At 40.8% G+C, this 20,667-nt stretch overlaps 1 protein-coding gene across 2 annotated transcripts in view; it reads right to left on the bottom strand.

The window, feature by feature from the left end:
• The window catches only part of ST8SIA6 (ST8 alpha-N-acetyl-neuraminide alpha-2,8-sialyltransferase 6), a 121,454-nt gene that overhangs the window by 42,145 nt on the left and 58,642 nt on the right, over window positions 1–20,667 (bottom strand). For both annotated transcript variants that reach the window (XM_075587502.1, XM_075587501.1), the window contains exon 3: window positions 11,920–12,006. In XM_075587502.1, the coding sequence (XP_075443617.1) occupies window positions 11,920–12,006 (87 nt within the window). The remainder of the gene's footprint in view (window positions 1–11,919; window positions 12,007–20,667) is intronic.

A 20,667-nucleotide genomic window follows, 5' to 3' on the forward strand; every position in this document is an offset into this window, starting at 1 on the left:
ATTGATTTTAATAAGTTCTGGAGATATATATTTTCCCTGACGAAGTCACACTGTGTGTGACGAAATGCATTGGGACTCTAATGACTGCATGCTACATCACCACACCGTGAGTGGCTGTGCTCAAAGACACTAGCACCACCATCAGTAGCAAACAAACTATCTTCATTTTTTGTTTTGTTTGGATACATTCTTACCTACTTTTGTATCGCTCTTCCCTGGATGGTTTGGGACTATCTTTACCCTGCTGATTGAGTCCCAAACTCCGGACAACCGAGGGATGCCAGCCCTCCATACGGGACCATAGACAACTGCTACAGATGATCACTACTTTCATGTGCATTTGAGAGATATAAATTCTCATGTTCTTGCTACACTTGTGAGTGTGCTAAGTTTGATACCTTCAATGTGATATTAAATGTCAACACAGAATTATGCACCGCTTCTTCTTTTTTTCTAAATAGATAATGGTGGATGTGGTTTATCCCTCCAGAAGCTGTGGATCCATCACATTACAATATATATCCTTTATTTAATTATTGATTGAAACTTTATCACATTGCCTTTTTTTTTATATTAGTTGCATTTATTCACTGTATCTGAATAGTCTGCCACACTGCACAAGTTCTTGTCCAAATCTAAATAACAATTTATGTTGAGTGTGTACGTATGTGGATATATACCTACACTTAATTTTGTATTGTTCACTTATTATTTTTTTTGTCACCACTGGGTATATCTTAAAGCGCTAATTATTTTGTGTGATTCACACACATACACACACCAGTAGATTAAAGCCAAAAAATGGCTACACTCTTAATGATTACGTTGAAGGCCTTGGAAGGCTGTGAGTGTGAAAGATGGAGTAGAGTGGACTGACTGCTGAGAGCAGAGTGAGGGGTGGGAGTGTGAGCCACATGAGTGGCAGGGTTAGCGTATTGGCTGGAGGAGCATGGGGGTGAGAGTGTTGGCTGGAGGAGCGCAGGGGTGAGAGGAGTGGTGACTGGAGGAGTGAGGAGCGTATGAGGGATACGAGTGGTGACCTGAGGAGGAGTGAGAGACGTGAAGAGCACAGGAGTGGATGGAGTGAGAGGAGCTGGCAAAGTCATGGGGAGGAGCGCAGAAGGGCTGGTACTTGGGCGAGTGCAGAAAGAAGCCAGGATAGTTGGCCTTGGGGGAGGAGGGGACAGGAGAGAGGGACAGGTTAGAAGGCCACGGGATGAGCAGTGAGGGAGACTGGGTACAGCATCAAGGCCCAGGGGAGCCAATATGGTACAGGCTTCCCAACATGAAGTTTCTGAGAAGATACGGCACTGTCGCAGAAAATTTACAGATGAGGAAAATCTAGTCCTCAATAATATTGCACCATTCTACCATCAAATATTGGATTAGATGCAAGCCACAACCTCAATGGCTATCAAAAATGAAAAATGGAAGAATATTTGTGAGGCTGTGAACAGCGTGGGCACAGTGCCACGTGCCGTGTCAAACTGCAAAAAAAAGACACACTGATATTAAACGTAGTTTAAAAAACATGGCATTGGAGCCTAGCCACGACAGAGAAATGGGTGGTGGAGCGGTATACATACAGTACATACAGTATACCGCATATGAAACAGCTCTGCAGCTATTCATGCACAGGGAAATCATAGTTGGCAAATGAGAAATGAGACATTACCAAGGCCAGATGAAGAGCTAGGTAAGTAAATGTTCATAATCTGACAACGTGAAAAAACTCTGTTCTGCGTGCTTATGATATGTAAACGTTACCTGTCATTAATGAAATGTCAATCCCTTCTTTTGGGTCCAGCCTATTACAACCCATTGCTGTGTAGTCCCCCTTGAAGCAGGTCAACAGGTAATCAACTAATATGCAACCTACAGTACAAATATGGTACATACATACACATAGCCGAAGGCACTAACCTCCATGCTCCCCCTGGTGAAATCCCTCACATACGCGCATGAGGCACACCATTTTTATACAACCAAACAAATTGTGTGAAAACAGGACATACAGTACATACAAAAGTTTATAATCGGGTACTCCTATACAGGAGAACCCATAACCCTTGCAGCACATATCCTGCTCTGAAATCACGCCTTGTCAATTTGCAGTACCGCTTCAGCAATTTGGCCGCTGTAGAGTGCTTACCTGTGGCGGGATCCGACAGCGTGGTGCGGTGATCTGTCTTCTCTCCTGCAAATTGTACTCTTTCCCCTGCAGGTCCTGAAAAAATAGCCGCGTGGTGTCAAATTATGCCACATTGCCATGGCAACGGGACGCTACGTGATGTCGTGACGACACACGGCGCCACGTTGCGTGACGTCACGGCGTTCCATTGTCACGTCATATGATGCCATGTGACCATTTTTTTAGGACATGCAGGACAGAGTACAATTTGCAGGGGTGAAGAAGATGTAGATTGCCGGACCCCGCTGCAGGTAAGAGTTTTTTTCGGGGGGTGAGGTACTTTTTTGGGGGGGGGGGGGGCGAGTGGGTTTTTCCCTAGTTTGTCAAGCCCTGTGTTCTAGATATAGAACTATATAGATATGATCTATAGATACAATCTATTGAGATAATTTGTGCTCCAATTGTGTTTTGGAATTCTGTCTCCTTGCTTTTTCTTAATAAATGAAATGCTGTCATTATTAGAGTTACCTTTCTGTTGATGAGATCTGTCCTTTTCAAGAGCTCTATCAAGAGGCAGCTGGCTATATTCCCTACTGAGAAATCTTTAAGTCATTTCAGATAGCTATTCTTTTTGATCCTCAGGATCACTATTAATACGTATAATCATAAGAAATTGAAACATAGTAAACCTTCAATTAATTTCAGTGGATGTCTGCTCTTAGTGTTGTATTGAGGCCCATAGATTTTTTAAATATAAATGTGTAAAGCTGTCACCTGCTAGCATTATCTACTATACAGGCATACCCCGGTTTAAGGACACTCACTTTAAGTACACTCACGAGTAAAGACATAACGCCCAATAGGCAAACGGCAGCTCGCGCATGCGCCTGTCTGCACGTCCTGAACAGCAATACCGGCTCCCTACCTGTACCGAAGCTGTGCGCAAGCGGGGAGACTATAGAGCCTTTTACTAATGCGTTATTTACATCAGTTATGCACATATATGATGATTGCCGTACAGTACATGCATCGATAAGTGGGAAAAAGAGAGTGCTTCACTTTAAGTACATTTTCGCTTTACATACATGCTCCGGTCCCATTGCGTACGTTAATGCGGGGTATGCCTGTATATCTAAATAGTTAACTGTCTGATTGCTAATTTCTGGATTGAATATGAAATTATTGATGTAGCTGATAAATTCAGAGGATGCTTTGGGGGAACCCCCATACCATAAATACATCAATGGGTGCCACCCAGAGGCTACATGATGGAACAATTCAATTGTATAAATGTAACAGTCCTCAAAATATCCCAAATATAAATTGGTGTAAAACGGTGCGGTGGAGCTATCCATCGATGTCCCCTGTATATGCAGATACTATGTCGTTTCAAATCTGAAATAAATATGTTCCAGTACTAACTGTAGCAACGATATTTAGAGGGAGTGTCACCTGAATGCTCTCTGTCACAAAGTGACAGGCTGCATTTAGACCTGCGTTGTTTGTAATATTCGTATTTAGGGATTAAATATTATTCACTAGTAAGCTATCATCGGTACCTGGACTTAATGTTTTCAGTCTCTCCAAAAAAGGCAATGTGTCCTGTAAGTATGAAGATAATTTAATGACCATAAGATGAAGGAAAAAGTATACGAACCATGATTTGGGCTGCATAAGAAACTTAGGGGCTGAGATGATAGCTCTGAATGGGGGATCTAAAATGCTTTTTTGGTAGACCATAAATCACTCCGTCTAAGGAATTCCATATTTAGAAATGCTGCAACTTCCATTTAGGTTTATCAAGTAATTGGAATTACCTGATGTGTTCATCAACTATTTTAAAGTAGGTCCCTGTTTGGACACTATGTAGCTACAGATGCAACGGCCATTATTTTAGCAAATCACGCGGTGTATACCTCGGGATACCCATGTGATGGCGCGCAATTTCTTCCAACCGTACCGCCTTAAGACGCGTATTGACTCAAGTTTGTATCGGGTTCAGAAAATGGCATTTTAGCGCGGTCTGCAATACTGTCAAAACTCAAGTGGGCGATCGCGAGTTGTTGTCTTAAAAATCTAATAGCAATTCAACCTATCTTTTATTGCAGTGTGTGTGTGTGTGTGTGTAATCTGTAGATTAACGTTATGAGTTCATACTATATGGTGTACATGGCAAAGAAGAATTTTGTACGTATTAAGTGTTGTATTTGTACAGGATAATAAAGGGAAAAGGAGTAATACAAAAATACAATGTCGCTGCTTCCGAATGTGAATGTTAAATATTTTTTCCGCTCATGCGTGTACAGTATGTCTCTGCTAAGAAACCCCAAAAATAAAAATGTATATCTTTTATTCTATATGTATTTATTAATCAATACTTTCAACTTTTGCTACGGTAGGCTTGCTCTTCTTTTCATACTGGTTTTATTTTATGTGCATGCGTGTATGTCTCATTGGAACCTTGTTGAAATGCATATGCGTGTCATCCCATTTAGGCGCATGCGTATGTGTCTCATTGAAACCTTGTTGAAACGCATATGCGTGTCATCACATTTAGGTGCATGCGTGTATGTCTCGTTGAAACGCATATGCATGTCATTACATTGCGTGTATGTCTTTGAACTACAGGTATATCCTGCGTTCCCAGATCAGTGTGTAACTGTACATCCTTATGGGGGTTTGGCGAGAATTACTTCTCATTCAATGTTAATTTCAAGTCTGAAAAAAAATAAAAATATATACCCTCTTTTTTTTTTTGTTTCTCAAAATGGGCATGCATACCAATTTTTGTTATTCTTATAATCAATCACTAGCTTTTTAATTCTACACTAGTCATGTATACTGTACTTTATGAGGTGAACTTTATGTGCATTTGCAAATAAAACAATTTAATTCTTTAAAAATTGTTTTTGGTGTGTTCATGTTTACTCTTTACATTTAAATTAAATACACTTACAGTAGCACTGTACATAAAGTACTAATGTCAGTTAGATATATAAACGTAGAAAATAAAAGTTATACTTACCCCTGCCAGGATGAAAGCCATCCTCCCTAGGACAACTACTGTACCTCCATCCCCTCTACCACCATCATTAGACATACTGTACAAAAATGGCTAGTAGCACGTTTGTCCATTTGTGTTGAAAAAGATAAATACAAATTAAAATAAAATGTGCATTACACTACACAGTGGGCAATAAACCCATTGAGTGTCACTGTGGTAACCTATGCCACCCATGGGGGAACAGATAACCACATTGGCAGTGAATGGGCAACCAGGTTCCATAGTGACGCATGTGCAGAAATGCTATGGCATGCATATGCGTTTCAACCAGGTTCCATAGTGACACGCATGCGCACAAATACTGTGACACGCATACTGTATGCGTTTCAACAAGGCTCCACAGCGAGATGCATGTGCAGCACACTACTACTTTATGCGCGATTATTAATATTGAATATGTCTTTCTTTACAGGCCAAGACGTTCAAGAGCCAGTCAGTTCGACGAAAAATAAAAGAACATTGTAAATTTGGAAGAGGAGACTTTATATTTTTGTATTATTCATTTTTACTTTATTATTGTGTGCAAATAAAACATTTAAATTTCTAAAAATACTTTTTGGCGTGTTCACGTTTTTTACTTTTTAGATTTCAATTAAATACACTTGAAGTACATACAGTACAAAACATCTGTGATATCGGATCGTTGGATCATGCGCACATGAACAGGAATAAGTGGCAGGTTGCATTGCAATTACATTTTTAAGACACAATAACTCGTGATCGCCAACTCGTGTTTCTGGCAGCTATTGCAGACAACGCTAAATTTCATTTCTGCCCTTTCACATTACAGTCAAAGCAAGGCTAAAAGAATTATTAAAGAATTTTCACGGCGTGGATAAGGATGCCATTCGGAACACGCGCGGCAAGCGGTCAAGAACCAGCAGTTGCACCTGTACAGTATATACAATTTGGTTGTAATCTTCCTGAGTCACTTGATGGGTCAATTAAAGCTTTGCGGAGACCCATATTTAAGAACTCGACTTTATGTGCAATGTGAACTATTGGCAATGGTGTTAACATTTAGTTAATTAGTGCATTCTCTCCCACCCCCTAAAAGATTACTGCATTCCCCCCCAAAAAAGAACTAAACTAAAAGTACTAAACGGCGTGAAATTACAGTCAATTTGTCTGATGCCCTAAATGTGGCTTGATTGTGGAAATGAGTGTTAAGGATACCAGATGCCAGGTTGTTAATAGTCCAGCATGTGTATGGCAAGGAAGTAGACCCATAAAGAAATAAATCAAATTCCTTTCATTTAGGACAGTGAGATGATACTGGTTTCTTAATTTCTTTTCTCAATAACAAGAGAAGGGCTATGTTCGTAAAATGTGAAGGAATGTAATAAAGAGTTTTTCAAAGCTCAGTCGGCAATTTATTTGAAAGAAAAGTGTCGTGACCAAAGGTTCCTTAGGCTGCTTAAGAGCAGGGTACCAGGGACAAGGAGTGGCTCAGTGAGTAAAGACACTGACTGGCACTGAGTTTGAAGCAGGGGATCCTGCCACAGTTTGGGATATGCCCTTTTTACTCTTTGAGTTTGAGAATAACAATTTGAGATTCCACTCATCTATAAGTCCATTTAACCCTGCAATACTGCTCTGTCAGTTCTCTTTTTTTCCTTTGGTGACACATCCCCCCCGCTCCCCTGTTTTTTGTGGATATTGAGCTACAGCCCTGTCAGTGAGGAGCTGGGTGGACAGGGAGGGAGGGGGAATGTGTCAAAAATTGGATCCATGAATTCTTCCTAGTGTTTTTGACAATATCGATTTGCAGTCAAATATTTGACCTCAAATTTGGCATGGAAAAGTTGGAGAATGTACCTAAACCTGCCGCCGTATTCACTTCGCCCTCCTTTTTGTCGAATGTCATAATATTCGATAGACGAATATTAAAATGAATATTCGATTCATTTTACTCGATTGCGAATGTCCACACAACTGGCCCCTAATGCAGGCACTTGCACCTTCGTGGGGGGTGCCATGTGTGAAGACTTTGCAGGGGCAAATGTTTATTTTTAAACAAGAAATAGGTGGGTACCCAGCACTCAAATGAGAAACATAAAGTAAAATGACAAATATGTTAATCTGATGTTGCCACAATATTACTACACATTATGTATGGATAATCGCAACGGTCAGCTATATAAGTACAACTGTGAGTAACAGCAAATGGAGTGGGAGAACACAGGGTAAGGGAAAGGAATAAGGAAAAGATGAGGGAAAGCGGGAGCGATCAAGACAAATAGGTGGGTCAACCTTTCAGGGCGGATTGGCCCTTCTTTTGGCCCGTGTCCCCAAGATCACAGTGATCAAGGGTACTTCCCTTAAGTCCTATATGGACCGTAACTCCCAACACACTGAACAACTAAAAACAAAATACACAATATGGCAACCTATATGATAATCTAGTGATCCAAGAGTGGTCACTAGTAAATGTATGCCCAAATGAGGCTAGTGGCAATTAGACCATCCAACTGTAGAGAATATCTCAAGGATAACCGATAATTAGCAGAGATAATCTCAAGCAACAATGCTATGTAAGCCAGTAATGCAGGGGTTAATAACAAAACGGCTACAGATCCTATGATATTACTGGCTTGCTTGGCCTGTAACAGTTTTATTATTAACCCCTGCATTACTAACTTATATAGCATTGTTGTTTGAGATTATCTCTGCTAAAGTGCTGGTTATACCTGATACCTATCTGACTCTGATCCTATGATATTATTGGCTTGCGTAGCCTGTAAACCCAGCGCCTGAAACAATATTAATTATAAACAGTGTGGAATCTGACCATATATAAATGTCCAGTTAGATGATCCGGTAATCTTCAGATAAACCACACGAACAGTCTCACAACATGTGGAAAAAAGAAAGATATAGAAAATATCATAGCATATAACATATAAAAATTATGACCATAGAGAAAATGACGGCTGATCACCCAATTGGAATAATTGAAACCCTACTCACAACAAGCAGGATTAAACAAGCATGTAGGATAGTCTCTATCCAAGACAGCTGGCTGCAAACAGCAAAGGGACACTCCGCCAAAATACTTGCCTGGCGCCGTTGGTGTAAATGATTATGTCCCTCTCGCTTCTGTCTCGTGGTCCGCAGCGGGGGTTACAAGAGTCCCTCCGGGGTATTCGCACCAACACTGCTCGTGTGGTTGCTCAAACTTTCCCTGTGTTCTCCCCACGTGCTTTGGCTCTCGTGCGCACACGTGTGAGGCGTGGAAATGGTTGCTGCCGCTGCTGCTTGTAAACAGCTCCGTATAGTCTCAAATCTCAGATCAAATGGTGACAACCTTCACCTCTACCCTACGCGTTTCGTGAAAGAAACATCACTTCCTCAGGGAAACCTCAGGTTTGTTATGCCTATAGTACTTAACAGTTTTGTGCTATGATATTTTCTATATATTTCTTTTTTCCACATGTTGATAGACTGTTCGTGTGGTTTATCTGAAGATTACCGGATCATCTAACTGGATATTTATATATGGTCAGATTCCACACTGTTTATAATTAATATTGTTTCAGGCGCCGGGTTAATTTGTTTTGTGTTACTGTATCTGACTTGTATTGGTCAGTCTTTTCCCTTGGCAGCCTGGTCTATATATATATATATATATGGCTTTTATGTCACAAATCACTGTATATTGATAACACTAATCAGTTTTCTAAGCACTAGCGCTAATATCACTAAATCCTTTTTGCCTATTTTGCTTCGCCTGTAGCAGTTTTGTGATTAACCCCTGCATTACTGGCTTATATAGCATTGTTGCTTGAGATTATCTCTGCTAATTATCAGTTATCCTTGAGATATACACTACAGTTGGATGGTCTAATTGCCACTAGCCTCATTTGGGCATACATTTACTAGTGGCCACTCTTGGATCACTAGATTATTGTATAGGTTGCCATATTGTGTATTTTGTTTTAGTTGTTCAGTGTGTTGGGAGTTACCGTCTATATAGGACTTAAGGGAAGTACCCTTGATCACTGTGATATTGGGGAACGTGCCAGGAGGGGCATTCTGACCCAAAATGTTGCCCCTCTTATTTGTCTTGATCCCTCCCCCTTGTCTTTTCCTTATTCCTTTCCCTTCCCTCACCCTGTATTCTCCAACTCCATTTGCTGTTACAGTTGTATGTATATAGCTGACCTTTGCGATTATCCATACATATTGTGTGGTAATATTGTGGCAATATCACAGGAACATTCTTTAACATATTTGTCATTTTACTTTATTTTTCTCATTTGAGTGCTGGGTACCCCCCATTTCTTGTTCTATATTCCTAAATTCCCGTGCACCATAGTCTTATTTTACTCTCGTATATTCTTAGAATGCTGTTTAAACAATATACTTTCTAAATGTTTATTTTTATTCCAAAAAGAGACAAATGTATCCAATTGCACATTGAGCTGCGAAGTCGAATGCCTGCAAATAATTTGCACATCTTTATAGATTATAAAACATACACATCATACAGTACATTTTACACACAGAAAAGGGTATTACTGATCACTAAAGCCCTGGCTGGGTTAAAGGTCTTGATTTTGCATTGGTCCTTTAACTTCTCCAGCCAGCGTATTATTGGTCAGTAATATTTGCAGTTATGTAACTACTGTAAGTAGGTAGATATTACAGGGTTAAACAAATGCATTAAAAGGTAAATAAACAAATGGAATAAGGGCGTGCCTGCCCAATAGAGCTAAAACAGCTAGTTTTGCATCGAGTGAGACTATCTCGCCAGTCTTGAGGCAGCGAGAAAAACATATTTCCGACCGGTTTTGCATTACAGACTTACCACAATTTGTAGGTTTGACACAATTTTGCCACAGCACCTGGATTTTCAGAGCCAGAACGAAATTGCTGACAAGAAAAGCCCTTCTTACACGGTTTGGACATGTGAGAAGGGCTGTTAGAATATGGCGAGCTGCAAATCTGTGTGTAAAGGGCTCTTTCTGCACAGATATGCACATATAGCAGCTACTAGAATAGACCTCATGGCCTTATATTTTTCTATTTTGAGACAATAGGACACGTTTCTAAGCCATCTTCATCAACATATGCCTTCTGGTGCTGGACGACACCTTACTTTTCAAATCAATGGGCTGTAAGGTGTCTTGCAGCCCGGAATATGTTTTATAAGACTGGTTAGTAAATATAGACCTTGTGGCTTAATATCGTTTGGCCTTTATTCCTCTTTATAAAGCTGCAGTATCACGATTCTGAACGTATGTGGTGCAGATGCAGCAACTTCAGATACAAATTTACCTTACAAATAAGAATAATTGAAAGGAAGAAGAACCAATAAACATGGATAATGCAGGAAAATGCTCAACACACAAAGTGGAAGAAAACAAACATGCAATGAGATAGTTCCCGGATAAAAACATTGTGCAAAACACAGGAAATCCAAGCACTTACAATAATATTGAACATTTTGTTTTATATTGTATTTCATTCTCTTTAGACACAGTAAAAGGATTTTATGGCATATAGCTTTTCTAATAGTCATGCAATTGTTTCTATGAAATGGCAGTCATGTTTATTTCTAACAGAAAAGTTTGGTAAAAGTTGTTCAGCAAATAAAAATATCAGGTCTGCAACCCTGCCTTTTTCCATTATCTCTTAACATACAATGGTTCTACTGCAGCCAGGGATTCTGGGTAATGACCAGCAACTGGGCATACAGTGTCACTTTTTGCTTCATGTCCATTTTAACATGTATGTAGCTCTTTATTTATATAGCGCCATCCAGTTACATAGCGCTTTGGAGGTACAACATGGACCCCTATAAGCTTATGCCTGCCATATTACATTACTTTTTCAGCACAGCCTGGGTTAAAGCAGTGCATAGCCAGTACATTTACTCACAAACAGTTGTTTTGACCTTTTGGGTCTCTTCAAAGTAAGGATGGTTATAATGGCTGTGCCATGTGAAGCTAGAGGAGGTTTCAACCACACTTTAAAAGTTTGCATCAATTACCTATTGTTATTTTGTCAATTAAGTTCTTGAGCGTTTCGCTGCTTTATTTAAGTTTTATACTAAAATGCATTTTTTTCTTATCTCTTTCTTTGCTTTGTAAGTTTTATTTGATAATGTAATGAGTTAAGTAAAAATAGAAAATGACTGCATAATTCAGAGTGCAGCGTGTGGTTGTTAGTTTTAGCAACGCACATGAGTTAATTATAATGTTTGACTGTAAAACACCATGTGAACAAGCTAGGTGGTAGGATTCACAATGCATACTTTCACAAAGTGTTTACTTTGTTACTCCGGTTTGCAAAAACAAGTTTGCGTTGTGAAAACGCCAAACACTAAAGTCCTTTTGAATGCTAATCAACAAATAAACCAATTAGGCTCTTTTATAGAGGAAACCGGACCTGGAGTAGATTTCTGAAAATGCAGAGGTAGTGTTTTTCTTTTGCCAGGGGGTTATACAATAAAAATGGTTAGAAGTAGGGATCTGTATTGGTAATTTAACATCAACTTGGACTGGTCCCTTTCAAGATTAACTTTTTTTTAAAATAAATGTAATTTACATGTCTTTGTAAAATTCTAAAAAATAATTCTGGAGAAACACCAAGAAGCATTTGACCTTTATGCAGACAAAGAGCAAAAACAGCGATACAGTAGATTGTTTTTAAGATATTTAAAAGCAGGAAGATAAAATATAGCATTTGTAAGGAAAGTGAAAATTATATGCAAACTTACCTTTTCCTCAAGGACACCGACAAAAGTCTATCTTGTACGTCTCTACAGAATGATGTGTTCGCAATATAGTTGCTTTGTGAAGGTATTCTAAATTTAGATCAACAACAAGATAATACAAATGTTAATTAAATCCTGCATTTACTTATGTCTACCCTACGATCCTTAATAAAATGCAATTATTATTATTTAAGTTTTGTATTTTACACAGCGCAAGTCATGCGCACAGCAAACCACTGTGGAAGGATGCTGATAAATGAACGTGTACGAAAACGACATATTCAACATAGTGATAAGAGCAATAAACATTTAAATAAGTGTTTACTGTGGGACGATGGGAGACATCGTAAAGTAACAGTGACAATACATATGCATGGAGCCACACTACATCTGAGCGATGAGAACAAGCCACGCCAGTAAAATCTTACTGTCCAGGCTTTCCCTTTTCCTAAAGTGGAAGGGGCCATGGTCTGGTGTGGTGTCTACGTGGCTCTATTTAGCTATGATTCCAGAAGCCCAGTCCCACAACATCTTTACTGTAAGTGTGATAAAAACTTAAGCTTTTGCCACAGTGCATGGCAAAAAATGTGGGTGCATTTGTTGAGAGAGTGGTATAGTAATTGGTGTTTCTGTGCTGAGACGCCTCCTTAAAAAAAGTGTATTTTCAACTAAACATTAAAGATTAGAAGTGAGAGCATGGTAAACATCAATGAGAAGGGCGTTCCAGGGAGTTCACTTGAATGGGCCATGAAGTGTCTTCTGGCACCGAAAGTTGTCTTGTGAAATAGCAACGCTTAGTAACTTCAATGGGGAATGTTCAGCTGAATACGGCCTTACCGTCAGCTTTGTAAAATATAGAATGATGAGAATGGCTTTAAGAATAAAAGAGCAGTGGACATACAGTATGGGGCAGAGAGCAGACTACTGTAGTTTCAGCATGAGGCAAGCAGGGGTATAGTAAGAGAACAAAGCTGTAATGTACAGTAATTCAAGCTTTGAAAATGAGAACGTTGTATTTAATGGAGAAATACAGGTTGCAGTAGTGTAGGGTAAAGAGTTCAGTATATGATCAATTAAGCACTACTGCAAATCCAAAAAGATGTAAAGTTGTGCTTGAATAAACTAAGAGCACATTTACAATACTGTAAAAAGCTTTTCTAAACTAAGAGCAAATATACAAGAAGAACATCTTTGCTTTTTTTCTTTAAGCAAAAAACCATTTCAAAAGTTGCACAAATCATTATACCATATATGAATAACACCAAGCTATAGGTAATTAAAAGGTTTGTCTTAATTTTGATGCAAAGTAAAATGTAATGGAATTGATTTTTTTGGCAAATTCAGTGCTTCCTTTTCATAATATAATTAACTAAAACTGAACTATTTTACATACCTTTAGTATGGCTAAGATTAGCAATACAACAGCTATTTATGGTTTAATCTACTGTAATTTCCCCTTATTGGAATTGAATTAAGCTCAGTACAGTATGTTGCTTTGCCTTCATGCTGAATCCACATTATTTTTATTTGTTTTTTAATCAAAATTTTTCTTACCATATGTAGCCATGCCATCTATGGCTACTAATCTGCCCTACTCCTGGCAGTACGCCCTGGTAGAATCAGGCTGCCAGTAGTCAACATGGGTTTTCCCCCTCCTTGGTGCTGCACTTGAGTGACAGTGGGAGGCGGTGACATCAGGCCTGAGCATGTCCAATCATGACTGCCCCTCACCTCTGGAATGTTCCCCTCAGTACCCGACTAGCACCCTCTCTATCCACCTTTAAGACCCACCTTAAGACACACTTGCTTAAAGAAGCATATGAATAGCACTGTGAACATTCTGAACACATGACACATAAAGCTTGGCCCCCTGCAGATGCACTTACCAGAACTCCCTCCTACTGTCTCTGTACGTTCTCCCTACCTACCAATTAGACTGTAAGCTCCTCGGAGCAGGGACTCCTCTTCCTTAATGTCTAAAGCACTTATTCCCATGATCTGTTATTTATATTATCTGTTATTTATTGGATTACCACATGTATTACTGCTGTGAAGCGCTATGTACATTAATGGCGCCATATGAATAAAGACATACAATACAATACAATACAATGGGACAGGCCTGGTGCCCTCTTCCTAGCTGTACTTAAGGGTGGTACCGCCCCAAATGTAGTAGCGCCTGTACCCCCTTGAGAGAGGCAGGTCACACAGCCAAGAGCCTGACTATTGTTCCTTCTCTGATCCTCTTCCCTCCGGGGAAGAGTGAGTGTGTACCATACCTCTGCCTCTGCTAGGGGGGCAGGGAAGAGCTGGGACTGCTGCGGGTGCCCTTGGCCTGTAGTGAAGGTCCAGGGACCTAAGTAAGTAGATGTTATTTTCCAGATCTCAGTTATTTTATTGATGACTGAATGATTTTCTACTATTTTGATTAGCCTGTCCAGCATAGTGTAATTCACAACTGAGGTGAGCCAGCAGGGTGTTGCCTAGATGTGCATTATAAACAACCCACCAATGGATTGTTAACTGAGCTTCTGTGTAGGCAGCAACCACAAAGGGATTTATAAGAAATAACTTGTCAGAGCAATTTTCTTGAGACTAAAGCTACGTCCTGGTCTTCCTTGACGATAGTGTATGCATAAACCATTACTGTAACAACTAAAAGTAAGACAACCATACAATCAAACACCTTGTTTTTTATTGGACTCTTTATTTTCTTTTGCTAAATGAAGCTATTTGAGTTGTTATGAAGTCTTCTACGTTGTGATCAATAAAAGCCAAGAGTCTTGTGTATCCGAGCTCCTGTGTAAAGCCTCTAATTCGCACCACAATGTTATGGAGCAGTTGAGGAAATAAGTATTGCAGCAACAAGAGTTTTCAGACACAGCAGCAGCAGACCCAATGACTGTTTAATCAAAAGCTGGTTAGCCCTGCTTTTTCAGCAACAGTAGCAGCATGGGAGTAGCAACAGTAGTTACAAGCCGCCCATTCTCACTGGGACATTAGTGCTATCAATCTCACTGCTAGTAAAATGCAAGAAGCAGATGATCCTGAGGCATTCCTTCTAACCTCCAATAGCGTGACAACTGCACAGAAGTGGCCAGCGGACCAGTGGGCTACATTGTTAGTCCCCCTCCTAATTGGTGAGGCCAAGGCCACGTACATCACACTCAGCTGGGAACAAGAAATATATTCAGGTACTTCCATTTTCTATTCACTAGTGAGTCCAGGGGCACCAGGCATCTACTCATGTGATGGTCATTATCCTGGTAGAAAATGACTTTGTTGCTGAGGCCCACCTTTGCCAGCTCCTCAAGACCCCTCAAAGGTCAAGGCTCACTTCCGTTTGCCTTGCAGAGCCATCAAAAAATAAAACGAACACTGAAGATCAAAGGGTGAGTCGAAAATCTATTCCTTGAATCTGGCCAAAGCTCTTTCTCCTCTATGGGAGTGGACCCCGGCCTATGGAATGACCTAGCTTTCAATTCTGTTGAAACCTGGGCACAAGGACGTTGATTGCCCACACATAGAGAGAGCATTTGCACATGTCACAATCTCTGCTTATCTTAAAAAGGTAAGCCAACCCACATACAGACTATGGTCTTCATTATTGGACACATGGTGTCCTGTCTAATAGACTCTGATCAGACACTGGTAGTGTGGGACCAAATTAAGCCACACTCTTGTCAAATATGACCGCTTAATCAATACTGAGTGTATATATGGGGATATACGTTAATTGTGTAGTGCACCAAATCCTTTCTAGGATATTTTTGTGTGGTAGATCCCAAGAAAACATATAACAAAAATAGGAAGGCAGCAGGCACTCAAATATATCCTGGTAAAAACATTTTTTTATTTGTAACATGAAACAAATAAAAAAGTTTTTTTGAGCAAGATATGTCATGGTCATGGAAGGAGAAACTGTCCCCATCTAAAAATGTATTGCAATATGTCCTTCATCTCAGGGAACGTTTAAATGTTATTGGGCGTTTTGCCAAGGAAAATTTAAAAAATGCTTAGCAGGGCCAGCAAAAACATTAGAACCAAAAAGCCTGGTATGAGGGTATACCAAATACAAAAATCCTGAGCTCCTTCCAAATTGACTTGCAATTTATTAGTGAAATTGCACTTTTATCCATAATACTTTGACAACGGAGTCATTCAGTTGTATCGAACCCAGTCAAGGTAAACTCCATTTAAGCCGGTACCTACACTAAATGCATAATATTTCGTATTGTCTTGTGGTGGGTGGATTAACCTAGAGATAAAGTAATGCTCCTCCTGCCAACCACTGAGAGTAAACGCCTGTCTAAATGGCAAGGTCCATGTGAGGTTATCTGTAGAACGGGTGTAGTAAACTATGACATTTTTATATTAACCATATTAACAACCTGAAGCTTTGGAAGGTACAGGGAAGATTTTATATTAGTGTAGCCCTGAGGTTCCGGTACCCTTTCTCACCTCTGCGTGCGCCAGGGAGGGCAGGGAGGGCAGTGTGGGCGGCCGTGTCGCTAGGGGCACCCGGTGACTGCAGATGCAGGGCGCCGCCATGTTGGTTCGGTTCGCGCATGTGCAGGGGCACGAGAGCTGTGGCGGTCCTTGCAGAAAGCAGGCGCATGCGCAGTGGAAAGTGCCCAAAGCGGGACCAATCAGAAGGAGGCTCTCAGCTGGGACTACAATTCCCATGAGCCTCTGCGTAGTCACCTGTTCCTAGAGAGCCAATAGGGTTTGGAGATTGCGGCTGACAGGATAGGGAAGTGGGCAGCCAGGACCACGCTAGTCAGAGGAGGCTGGGGTAGCAAGGGGAGAGGAGGTGTGTGAGTGCAGGGGTCAGTGACCCGCTGCATCGGCCACAATTCCCCCTAGGCCCCAGTGCAGGCCCTGAGACATCACTATCTTGTGGTTGCTGCAGGGAACAGCCCTTAGTCAGGGACTTTGTCTGATTAGTTTATAGAGCTGGTCAGGGACTCAGCGCTGCGGTGAGGAGCCTGTCATCATTAGCCTTGGCTCAGGTTATTGGACATCACGGCACGTGGAAGCCTCTCCTGCGGTGGGGGACTATGCGTGAGAGACTATGCTGGATCGGTGGATCCTTTTTGAAGAGTGAGCGACTGGGTGTTGGAACGCCTGGCAGGTATTACACCAGTGCACCAACATACCGGTACCTTACAGGCGCTGATCCCGCCTTGGGGAGAGGGTTCCTTGGGGACACTCAGGGGGTTAAGTGACCAAGTGACTGGTCGGTTACGCTGGACACGGTGTGGGATATACACGGTGGTGGGTGGACACTACTGCACAGTGACGTGTGGCAAAGGGCACTGGTATATCAAGATTATTCATATATGTGTGCATATATTCTAAACAGTAAAGGCTACGTTATATACATATATGCAAACTGTTATTATTGTTCTTGTTCAGGGAAATCTCAAATATTGGGGATCCTGAGCAAGTGGAGGCGCTGCCAGTTAGTATATTGTTGCCCCAGGCTCCCAGTAGCAGAGGCTCAGATCTCTGTGAGCCAGCAGGTAAAGCTAGCATCAGCAGACCCGTCTAGTCAGAGGGAAAGAGGGCTAAATTTGCTTAGTCCTATTTTAAAGAAACAGTCTATCCTCGGGTTCCCACAAGAACTCAGTTGAGCCAGGAGCAGAAAGAACAGCTCTTAATCTAGTCTACCAGTTCAATTGTGTGTTCTCTTAAATACCAGGTACAACTAACCTCGTACAAGCATTTGGGATATCCAAACTATAACTCAACAAAGAGGGGTGTTTTATGCCAACAAACATATGAATTCTCATATTCCAATCTCTACAACGTCTTGGAGGAATCTGGTATTGTTATGTGGGTATTTAGATTTTCTGTTTAATATCCTGTTATTTTCTGATAATGTCTGCATTATTATATTGTATTGTATGTCTTTGTAACGTTCTTTTTCTGTAACAAAGCACTGTACCACTATTTCATAAATTAAATCTTAGATTTTATAAGTACTGTCTTTGGGCTCTAATTGCACCTGGTACGTTTTAGAAGAAATTAACTGCATTTTCGGACACATTTTGCTACATTGGATTTCTGTTTTAATTACATATTGTTCCGGTAAACGGGACCAAGGACTTCAAAGGAGAGAACTTAAATTATTCTTGGTTGTGGCAGCATATTGAGTGTGTGACGTTTTTTGCGCATTTTGAGGGCCCTGTGGGGAGGTAAATGAATAAGCAGGATAGCTAGATTTTATTAACTCTTTTCATATACCTTTGTCACATACCGATGCAATACTATGGTTGGTCGCGCAGCTACCCTAAATCCCCTGCGGCACTGTATTTTTTCCATCTATGCTCGCGGTTTCAGTAAGGAGACTTAATGGACCATCAGGATTAACACAGCGGGGGTCCCTGCATCTGAATGGGGCTCGCATTGTGTGAATCCCATCGGGTTGCACCTGTCTGTAGGAGACGCGCACCAAGAGTGAGACTGAATCAGTCACTCTCCCTGCGTGCCTCTAATAGGCGATCGCACTGCTTTTATTTTAATAACTCAGTATTGAAGCAGGGTTCTCTGGAGCTGAATCACATTAATTTCAGGTCCGGGGACCCCCTGCTTCCCGAGTTACAGTCCATGTTATCGGGTGCCATTATCCCTGCCATGTTTAAATTTCCCCTCGTCATGGGCCACGTGATTGGGATATTTAAACAATGCATGGGGATACTGGCGCCCCATAACAAGGCCTATAAATCGGGAAGCAGGGGGTCCCCGAGGCTGAAATTAATGCGGTCCAGCTCTGGAGACCCCCTGCTTCAATATTGAGTTATCAAAATAAAATAAAAACAGCTTAATTACCTTAGTGGCTAGCTGCTAAGGCAATGAAGGGGTTAAGCCAGAGTATCTGGTTTATTGGGGTTAGAGGGGGTGGGTGAAGGGGGTAGTTTCCCCACTGTGAGTGGTTAGGCTTACCTCGAAGGTTGCTGGAGGGGTTAACCCCTTCATTACCTTAGCAGTAGTAACTGCTATGGTAATGAATGGGTTAACCCCACACGCTGCCCACCCAAGAGGCCTAGCCACCCACCTCGGGGAAACCACCCCTTCACCAATCCCCTCTACTCCCAATAAACATTACAATACAATACAAACACCAATACAATACATTAAACAATAACACATAAAGTACAGTAATGGGCAAAATTCCTATTATTCATATGTGGATAAGAGCACATTTGCCCATTAAAAAATAAAACATAACCTAAACATTACCCAGCCAACATATAGTAAATTAAAGTTGTACTTACCCCAGCCAGAATGAAGGCCGTCATCGTCCTCCTCGTCTTCCTCTACGTACACCTCATCATCAGTGGGCACCGACAGTAAAATAAAAATACTAACTACTTATCTGCAACCCCTTAATCACCTTTAGTGGTAATTAACCACTATGGTAATTTAAAGGGTTAACCCCCCCCCTCCTGCTACACAACATGGAGGCTGACCACCATTCCAGGGGCAACTACACCCACCCCCTCAACCCATTGATTATCAAAGTGTTAAACCATGCCCGTTTGCCACAATGGCAATGAATGAGGATGCTACAAATAAAAAACAAGCACTGAATAAAATACATTACTTTTCACTTTGAAAAAAATTGCCAATAAACCAATTGATTGTCACAGTGGTAGACCATGCCCACAATAAATGAGCAACATAAATAAAACAAGCACCAAATAAAATACATTTAAATTTAAAAAAGCATTTGACGATAAAGCCATTGATTGCGACTGTGGTAAACAAACCCCCAAATATCGGCATGGATTACCACAATGACAATGAATGGGCAACCTAAAAAAAAAAAATATAACAAAAAATACAATACATTACAATTAAATAAAAACAAACATTTACCAAAAAAATGCATTGCTTGTCACTGTGCTTATCTATACCCTGAAAGGGGCGTAAATAAACACATTGCCAATCAATGGGCAACCTAAAACAAAAATACACAATGAAATAAAATACAATCGGTGTTTCTTACCTTTGCCGAGATTCACCATCCGGATCTTACTCAGGCACCAACTGTTGGCCACTGACGCAATGCTCAACAGCCTGAATGGAAGAAGTCCATGGTCCTCTGTTGATTGAAGAGACGTTAAGTAAGTTCTTTCTTTCCTTCTTCTGTCTTCTCTTCTTTATAATCCAAAGGGGCCCAAAGATGTTGCCCTGACTGCTTCTTGGGCTCAAATGAGATGGGGTAGGCCTTGTATAAGGCCTGTGACATCACATTTCAGTGCCAAATCCGATTGGTTGGTGTACCATGTGACAGCACTCCATTATTATTTTTTAAGGATGTGACGTCATCTTAAAGGGATGGAAGTCGGCCAATCAGGTAGCGTAATCTTCCCTCCCTTTAATATGACATCACATCGTGAAAAAAAAAAAGGAAACCATCACTTGGAACAGCAACAAATCAGATTGGTAGATGTGTTTTTTATTTGCTTTAGAATGTTTATAAAAGTGTGTCTAATTCTATGCAGACCGAACCTGGACACATTCACTCATCTCTAGTCAGAAACTATACCCAGGGAAACCCAGTACCCACTCATTGAAAAGGTGTGGCCATAAAATGGGCAGTAGAACGCCTCCGGTACTACGTAGGTGGCATTTTAAAATGCTCCGCTGAAGCGGCTGACTATCATGGAGGATGGTAATCCTATGGTGACACACTGGTACTTTGTCCTCCAGCCCTTCTCCTTTGAAGTTTCATATTGACCT

The sequence above is a fragment of the Ascaphus truei genome, chromosome 2 (genome assembly GCF_040206685.1).
Source record: "Ascaphus truei isolate aAscTru1 chromosome 2, aAscTru1.hap1, whole genome shotgun sequence".
Lineage (NCBI taxonomy): Eukaryota > Metazoa > Chordata > Amphibia > Anura > Ascaphidae > Ascaphus > Ascaphus truei.